Source organism: Triticum urartu, chromosome 4 (assembly GCF_003073215.2).
Source record: "Triticum urartu cultivar G1812 chromosome 4, Tu2.1, whole genome shotgun sequence".
Classification (NCBI taxonomy): Eukaryota; Viridiplantae; Streptophyta; class Magnoliopsida; order Poales; family Poaceae; genus Triticum; species Triticum urartu.
Genome location: NC_053025.1, coordinates 145,885,945 through 145,894,437, shown reverse-complemented (window position 1 = coordinate 145,894,437; position 8,493 = coordinate 145,885,945). Strand labels below are relative to the sequence as shown.

General features: G+C 44.0%; 1 protein-coding gene across 3 annotated transcripts; it reads left to right on the top strand.

Moving 5' to 3' along the window:
• The first annotated feature begins 2,323 nt into the window (after nt 1-2,323).
• On the top strand, nt 2,324-5,481 carry LOC125551145 (protein DETOXIFICATION 44, chloroplastic-like). Of its 3 annotated transcripts, none has more exons than XM_048714300.1 (10): nt 2,324-2,515; nt 3,141-3,276; nt 3,396-3,492; nt 3,589-3,689; nt 3,887-4,050; nt 4,133-4,204; nt 4,308-4,424; nt 4,510-4,605; nt 4,692-4,813; nt 4,977-5,481. In XM_048714300.1, exons 1-10 carry the CDS (start codon nt 2,453-2,455, stop codon nt 5,026-5,028), a joined length of 1,020 nt encoding a protein of 339 aa, XP_048570257.1. In that variant the 5' UTR covers nt 2,324-2,452; the 3' UTR covers nt 5,029-5,481. The 3 variants fall into 3 exon arrangements, with proteins under 3 accessions (XP_048570257.1, XP_048570259.1, XP_048570258.1); XM_048714302.1 differs by having other exon boundaries at nt 2,327-2,504; XM_048714301.1 differs by having other exon boundaries at nt 2,327-2,519.
• Nucleotides 5,482-8,493: the final 3,012 nt, after the last annotated feature.

Here is an 8,493-nt window from a genome sequence, read left to right as displayed (position 1 = left end):
ATGAACCCGCAAGTTGGTCACCTTAACATACATCAAGTGGCACGCGGTATCCCATTGTCACCACAGATATCCATGGCAAGACATATATCAAGTGTTCTCAAATCTTTAAAGACTCAATCCGATAAGATAACTTCAAAGGGGAAACTCGATTCATTACAAGAGAGAAGAGGGGGAGGAGAAACATAAGATCCAACTATAATAGCAAAGCTCGTGATACATCAAGATCGTGCCAAATCAAGAACACGAGAGAGGGAGAGAACAAACACATAGCTACTGGTACATACCCTCAGCCCCGAGGGAGAACTACTCCCTCCTCGTCATGGAGAGCACCGGGATGATGAAGATGGCCACCGGAGAGGGATTGCCCCCTCCGACAGGGTGCCGGAACGGGTCTAGATTGGTTTTCGGTGGCTACGGAGGCTACTGGCGGCGGAACTCCCGATCTATTGTGTTCTGGAAGTTTTAGGGTACGTGGATATATATGGGTGCAGGGAGGACGTCGGAGGAGCCACGGGGGTCCCATGAGACAGGGGGGCGCGCCCCCCACCCTCGTGAGCACCTCGTGTCTCCCCTGACGTGGGGTCCAAGTCCATCAGGTGTGTTTCCTTCCAAAAATAACTTCTCCAGTTGATTTCGTTCTGTTTCGATCCGTCTGATATTCCTTTTCTTCGAAACACTGAAATAGGCATAAAACAACAAATCTGGGCTGGGCCTCCGATTAATAGGTTAGTCCCAAAAGTAATATAAAAGTGGATAATAAAGCCCAATATTGCCCAAAATAGTAGATAATATAGCATGGAGCAATCAAAAATTATAGATACGTTGGAGACGTATCATTTATGTTATCATCATTATATCCATGTTCTAGATCCGATCTTGCAAGTTATAGTCACCTACTACGTGTTATGATCCGGTAACCCCGGAGTGACAATAACCGGGTTCTTCACTACAAAAAAGACACATCCGTGACATTTTGGGCCGAACGAATTTTTTGCAGTCATACATATGACACTTCTATGACGATAATTGTGACAAAACCCGGTATCATCATAGATGTGGTGGGCTCCTACTTCTATGACAAAAAATCATGACAGAAAATGGGCTTTTCGTCCTGGGCGGGCCGGAGACGCAGCTGCATGACATTCTTTGGGCCGTCCATGACGGAAAAAACCGTGGTAGAAGCGAGGGCGAGGAAAATTTCGGAGAGTTCCCGGTTACGGTGGGAGGTTGGGGGCCGAGCGATGCGCGCTTCTCTCGTACACGTACGCGCGTGTGTGCGAGGCGTTGGCTCTAATTGAACCCGAGTGAGGCGTTGGGCTCTAACTAAACCTGAGCGATTGCACTGCAAGCTACGCGTTACTGAACCCGAGCGATCGATCGATGGCTATTAACTGAACCCGATCGAGCGATTCCTTCGCTACTGCTGCTAACTGAAGCCGATCGATGCTGCCTCTGGATGAACAGTGAGCGTTGCGGGGGGGGTGGATGAATAGTTCCTGGTGGGGGTGGATGAACAGGATCCCGTGGTGTTGCCTCTGGATGATCAGGACCCCGATCGATCGAGCCGGTTGGGGCTGGATGAACAGGACCCCGTGGAGGGCTGGATGAACAGGACCACCCCATGGAGGGCTGGATGAACAGTAGACGGTGGAGGGCAGGATGAACAGTAGCCCATGGAGGGGTGGTTGAACAGGAGCCCGTGGAGAGGGCTGGTTGAACAGTAGCTGGTGGAGTAGCGCGTGGTGGAGGCTGGATGAACAGGAGCCCGTGGATGAACAGTCGCAGATGGAGGCTGGAGGAGGTCGACGGTGGATGAACAGTAGCTCGTGGAGGCTGGAGGGGGTCGACGGTGGAGATGAACAGTATCCCATGGAGTCCCGTTTTGTGGTACGCCACACCCCTCCCGATGAACAGGACCCCCGTTTCGACCGTAGTGCTCCAACACAAGTCCGTTTCGTCCGTTTTGCGGTACGCCACACCCCTCCCGATCAACAGGATCCCCGTTTCGACCGTAGGAGGTTCGTTTCCTCCGTTTTGCTGTACGCCAGACCCCTCCCGATGAACAGGATCCTATTTCGAACGTGGCCGGTCGAACACAAGGCCGTTTCCTCCGTTCTGCGGTACGCCAGGCCTCGTTTCCATCGCCTGTTCCGTCCAAACCCTCCCGATGAACACGACGCATTCCGTTGCCTCCCCATGAACACGACGCATTCCGTTGCCTCCCCATGAACACGACGACGATGCTGTTTCTCCGTTCCAACCCAGCCATGTACACAAGTTTGAAGTTTTATTCATCTAGCTAGAATCAGCAATTTGGTTTGCGTTACACTGATTACTGTTTAGTTCTCACATAGGAGATGGAGTGTCGAGTACCCGAGAGCAGGCTAGTGAAAAAAGGAAGTTTCTCCCAGCGGTGTCAACATCCTTGGCTTTAGCTGCTGGAATCGGGTTGATGGAAATGGTGGCACTTATTGTTGGATCTGGCACACTAATGGACATCGTTGGTATACCTGTCGTACGTAAGACTAATTTATTGTTGTACATAGATTTCTTGAATCTAGAGTTGTTAAGGTGTGGTACCTGGATGTATCAATTGTGAATTGAGTATTATCTTGTGTTTGTGATTCCTAATGCATACCTAAAATGTGAAAATTATTTCTTGAACCTCTGTTTCTTGTTTTCTAAGTCACATGTTTGACTGCTAAATTTGGAGCAAGATAAAGTAGCCTTTACTCATCCTGGAAAGATGAGACTGGATAAGAATGATATTATGCCATTTGGACAGATGATTTTATGGTACTACCAAAATATGGGTGTCTACTTGCTATAATAAATAAATATTTGGATATTGTCTTATCTTAAACTTGACTGCCAGGTGCCAAGTATAATTGAGCGGAAACCATTTTCCTAGCATTATCACCGAAACTTACCAAGTTGATAGCCCAGTAGGCGTTAGTCTGTTAGTTAGCCCAATAGCAAAATTCACCGGCTTGATTTTGCCTGCGACACCAGCTTTATTTGTCTATTCATTTTATTTGTTGAATTAAGGTTATGTAAGCATGGAATTATTGTACAACATCTGTAACTAGTTCTTAGTGATTCCGGCTCAAAAAACTTCTGCTATTAAAAAATCAACACAGGATTCACCGATGCGAGCACCGGCAGAACAGTTTCTTACTTTAAGGGCATATGGTGCTCCACCAGTCGTAGTAGCACTTGCAGCACAAGGTGCATTTCGTGGTTTCATGGATACAAAGACACCTTTGTATGCTGTGGGTAAGATTATGCAAACAGATTTTTGTTGTTACATCTGGCTTCCTGGTTAAGATGCCATACGTTATTGATTTGAAATATTGCAGTAAGAAACTAATTGTGTGGATCTATGATGCATGCAGTTGCTGGCAACCTAGTAAATGCAATACTGGATGCCATATTTATCTTCCCACTTGGTCTAGGTGTAAGTGGCGCTGCATTGGCAACTGTAACTTCTGAGTATGTTGAAGCCATTATGAGATCTTTTACTTTTTTTTGCTTCGTCCTGTTATTATCAATATTTATAGACTGCGTAAACTATCTGCATTTGTTCAGGTACTTGGCGGCATTCATCCTCCTATGGAAGCTGAATAACGAACTAATCCTGTTCTCATGGAATGTCATTGGCAGTGACATCATCCGCTACCTGAAATCTGGTTAGCCAATATCCCTCATGTTCATTTCCTAAGACTTAACAAAATAGTGTTTTCTTGTGAGATTTTTTTGGTCTATACAGAAAGACAAAAGGATATTCATGAATTCAATTCCGCTTAGTAATCACTCAATTAAGCATCCCTTAATGTTGCTGCAACATACCTATATGATAGCCACTCTAACTTTAGTGTTTTTGTAGGTGCCTTGCTAATTGCCAGGACCATCGCAGTAATCCTTCCATTATGGCTGTCGACATCCCTGGCCGCAAGACAAGGGCCTGTTCCAATGGCTGGCTATGAGATAAGCTTGCAAGTCTGGCTAACAATTTCTCTACTTAATGATGCACTGGCTCTTGCTGGTCAGGTATGTACATTTACAGGGACATGCATTTAATCTCTAAGTCGATGTCTTCCTATGTATCTGAAGTATCTATAACTTAATGCAGGCTCTGCTTGCAAGTGAATATGCGAAAGGGAACTACAAGCAGGCCCGCTTGGTTTTGTACAGGGTTCTGCAGGTTAAGAAGATATTATATTCACTCACAATTCCTTGTTAAGTTTCTCCTCTTCCTTGGCGTTAATCAACAGTCATATGCTGATGATGCATCTATTTTCCTGCAGATTGGAGGTGTCACTGGTCTTGCACTTGCTGCAACCTTGTTCCTTGGGTTTGGATATTTGACCTTGCTGTTTACAGATGATCCAGCAGTTCTAGATGTTGCGCAGTCTGGAGTCTGGGTAAGGAGAATTATAAGAAGTCAATACTTTGTTTCTCAAGTCACAATGATCTTATATTCACTGAATGAATGTGGAATTATTGCAGTTTGTCACTATTACTCAGCCGATAAATGCTATTGCTTTTGTGTTTGATGGGCTCTACTACGGTGTTTCTGACTTCGGCTATGCCGCATACTCCACAGTGCTGTTTCTATCCCCACTACTGGTGTTACTAGTTATAACTCCAACGTTTTCATCCTAACGATGTCGATATATTGCCCATTTTAGCTTTTCGCGGGGGTCGTCGCTTCAGCCTTCCTCCTTGTCGTTGGTCCCAACTTTGGTCTTGGTGGTGTATGGGCTGGTCTTACTCTCTTTATGGGTCTGCGAGCAGTTGCCGGGTTCTGGAGGTAATTCCCTGCTCTTGTTTTGGTAGGAATTGTTTTAAGATCATGGCACTTGCATGGCTTTGTTAGAAATTAAGTCCAGACTTGGATTAGAATGAAAAGAATGATCCTTATTCTGGAAAAGAAAATCTGTCAGTGGCTTGAGCGAATCCTTCTGACTTTTCAGGTTAGGGAGCAAAGGTGGACCATGGGAAATAGTCTGGTCAAAGACTGATTAATATACCAAGAATACGTAGGAAGCATTTTGAGGCAATCACAGCGCTACATTTTAAGGTCATAGTCATAGTGCATGACCGTGGATGTTGAATGGTTCGATCTCAAACAGAGCAAGGATCAGCAGAAGGAAGAAAACCTAGGCGGATAGTGTCAGTCATTTGTAACACAAGAAGAGGCACTGTTTTATCTCAAAAGGAAAAGAGACGAAGAGGGACTGCTTCTGCAGTAGGACAGACGAGAGGCTGCAGAAGGTGGGTAGGTGTTCCCTCTTGCTGTGTCTGCTGCAGGAGGTTGTTTCTCCCTTCCACTGTACAAGGAAGCTGTGTACAGAAGTACTAGATACACAAAGGCCTCCCATATATTTTTCTTCCTTTGTGCCATGTAGGAGTGAACTTGCCATATTTTCTTCAGATATGCAAGTGAACAGATGATGGAGTAGTGGCCATTCTCAGTCATTACTCTTGAGTACTCCCTCCGTTAACAAATATAAGAGCGTTTAGATCACTAAAGTAGTGATCTAAACGCTCTTATATTTCTTTACAGAGGGAGTATGTACTATTTCGAGTAATATGATTTCGTTTGGGGCTTCCAAGAGAATCACTTATTATTTAGAGTGGACAGCCACATCTTTTCCTAGGTTTTCTTTTTAGGAAGATGATATTTTCTCTGTGTTACCTATCATTTTCCCAGTTTTCTTTTACTACTGAAATCCCTATTGCAATTGCCTAGGTGCTGGTTGGTACCAGCAAACCTCACTACCCTGACACAGGAATATGTTAAAAATATGTAGGATGAATGTGGTTTGTATTTAGATAGAAGGGGTACTCTAATAACATTACAAAGAAGATAACTGAGCAAGGTCTGCACTCGATTGCTTTGCTTTCGTTTAGAACACCCCCCCCATCATAACTAGCAGAGTGCGGTGCGTTGCTACAACAATGGCTGGTCAACCTTGTACTCACTTCATTAGCATACTGCAAAAAAGAGTGTCACGAGACAAATAAATAGCTCAACCAAATCAGAAATGCCAGACCGAGCTCCACGAAGGCTTTTATTTAAAAACTTCAAAATTTAAACTTTTCAGTTTCAAAAACTTCTGAAAATAAATACAAATGTACCTAGATACATAATGTACATGTGTGCAAATTTTCAGGTCGAAATACATTAAATTGTGAGCTACATAAAAAGACAAATTTGGGGCTTTTTAGCATATGTACTGTTCATCTTTAAAGTTTATGGTTTTGTTTTTTTTTGTGCAGCTCGCAATTCAAGGTATTTCATCCTGGAAATTTTCACACATACACTTTACCTCCTTGCATACATGTGTACTTTTTTTTGAATTTTTCCAAATAAAGGGCTTCATGGAGCTCGGTCTTCAAAATGCCCTACTCCAACCAAATGGGCAATTTGTTTGCAAGAGCTCAGTGATGGAAGAGGTGTTGGAGCCATACTCCCTCTGTCTCATAATGACAGAGGGAGTAATTGGTTTCTTCCGGTCCTTTGCTGTAGTAGTAGTAGTAGTAGTAGGGGGCACACCATTTTCTCTGAGCTGATACCTTGCTTGTTGAAGCGATGCTCCGAGGTAATTTGGCTTGCTTGCGTCTTCAGCTATTCACATGTACTCCCTCCGTTCCGAATTACTTGTCTTAGATTTTTCTAGATACGGAGGTATCTAGCATTAAAATGAGTCTAGATACATCCGTATCTAGACAAATCCAAGACAAGTAATTCGGAACGGAGGGAGTAGCTTTTTGAGTACTATCTGCGTTTTTTAGCCTGTGCATTAGCTTTAGTCAAAGCCAAGCTTTGTAAAAAAAATTATAAACAAAAATATTAACATATATAATGTTGGAAATATGAGCAATTTATCAAATAATTTTGCTAACGGAAATACAGATAAAGCATGACTAATATATCAGAGATAAAGCAAGTCATGCAATCAGACAGAGAAAGGTAGATAATATCTGCATATATGAATTTGAACTAAACACGTCTAGAACAGACACTAGATGAAGTTGCATATACGAAGTAGAACCTAACATATGTAGGGCAGAAACTAGAGCAAAGAACTATGGCAGGACTTCTAACAGAAAGAGTAAGAACACGTACGGGACAGCAGCAGCAGAAGCACTGGACTTGGGGTCAACATCCTCTCCAGTCATGTCGTTGATGAGGTTGTCGACGTTGGGGAAGAAGTCATCGGAGTCCGTGATGAAGAAGTCAGTAGTCGCATGGAGCGCTCCCCAAAAATCTTATCACCCTTCTCCCGTACAGGACTCAAAGAGGTGCAGTTTCGGAGGCCTACTGTCCCGACCTGTGGTGCAGAGCGACCTCCCTTTTATAGGCGCAATTGAAGGAGGCGAGAGGCTGTGCCGGGAGCTGAAGGGAACGAGGGAGACGAGTTCGGATTCAGGACCTTTCGTATACCTGTCGTGCGTGGCAAAAATTTAGACATCGGCTCGGTTCATTCCCGCAGCCCGCGGCGTGGCGCGGCGCGTCGTGGCGAGGCGGGCGACGGAGGAGGAGCGCGCGTGGATGTCCCTCTTGTTCTCATGCTCATACATGTGGGAAAAGAACCTCCCTTATAAAGAGGTCCAACTCCCCCTAAACTAGCAATGTGAGACTAAACTTTAGAAGTGCCCGTTGCCTTGCACGAATGGGCTAAGTGGGCCTCTAGGATTTATTAGGAATTTTTGAAATTGTTATTGGGCTGACCCATAAATAGATAAAATTCCATCAATCCCCCACCAGATCCTAGAGGCACACATAATTTGCCTTTAATTTCAAAACACTGTTTTATATATCGATACTGCAGTGGAGACTGTTAAGTTGAACTTCCACCTAGAACTCTATGCTACACTAGTAAGCAACTTGAACAGTGGACTAGGCCTTGAACTGCAAGTTTTCTGTGAATCTAGCTTCACACAAAGCCTTGAAAGATACTAGGCTACCGTGGGTCTTCCCCACGGATGGAGCTTATGCGTCATACTTCGAGACCTTTCATGAGTTTACTAGAGAGAACACTACTCTCATAGATTGCAACGTTTTACAATCAGACTCATATAGGTGTGTTCTTCAAAAGATATTCTACAGGACAACATCTCTGCTTAAATGAGCCACTTAGAACACTTTAAGATATACATCAACCTGCCATGCAGATTAGGAGAGTATTGCATCTTCATGGAGTGGTATTATTAATAGTAAGGATACTCTCCTCTCAGTTGACCAACAACTTGTCTTCCACATCTAATTCACGGGATCTCCGATCACATAGACTAGGTTACCACTATGAACAACTCATATTGTGGGTCTCATACCCACCTCCCTCGATGCATTATCTATCACATTACGTGATAGACCCTTAGTGAAAAGATCTGCCAGATTTTTAGACGTTTGAATATAATCCAATGCAATAACTCCGGAGTTTCTCATTTTCCTGAAAGACTTTAACCTTCTCTGTGTTGGAA

Excerpts from the sequence above, each read along its gene's own strand:
- LOC125551145 (XM_048714300.1), top strand. The coding sequence starts at position 2,453 with ATGGAAATGGTGGCACTTATTGTTGGATCTGGCACACTAATGGACATC. Across the intron at positions 3,690-3,886 it reads CATCCGCTACCTGAAATCTG|GTGCCTTGCTAATTGCCAGG; the intron begins GTTAGCCAATAT and ends GTGTTTTTGTAG. Across the intron at positions 4,051-4,132 it reads CACTGGCTCTTGCTGGTCAG|GCTCTGCTTGCAAGTGAATA; the intron begins GTATGTACATTT and ends AACTTAATGCAG.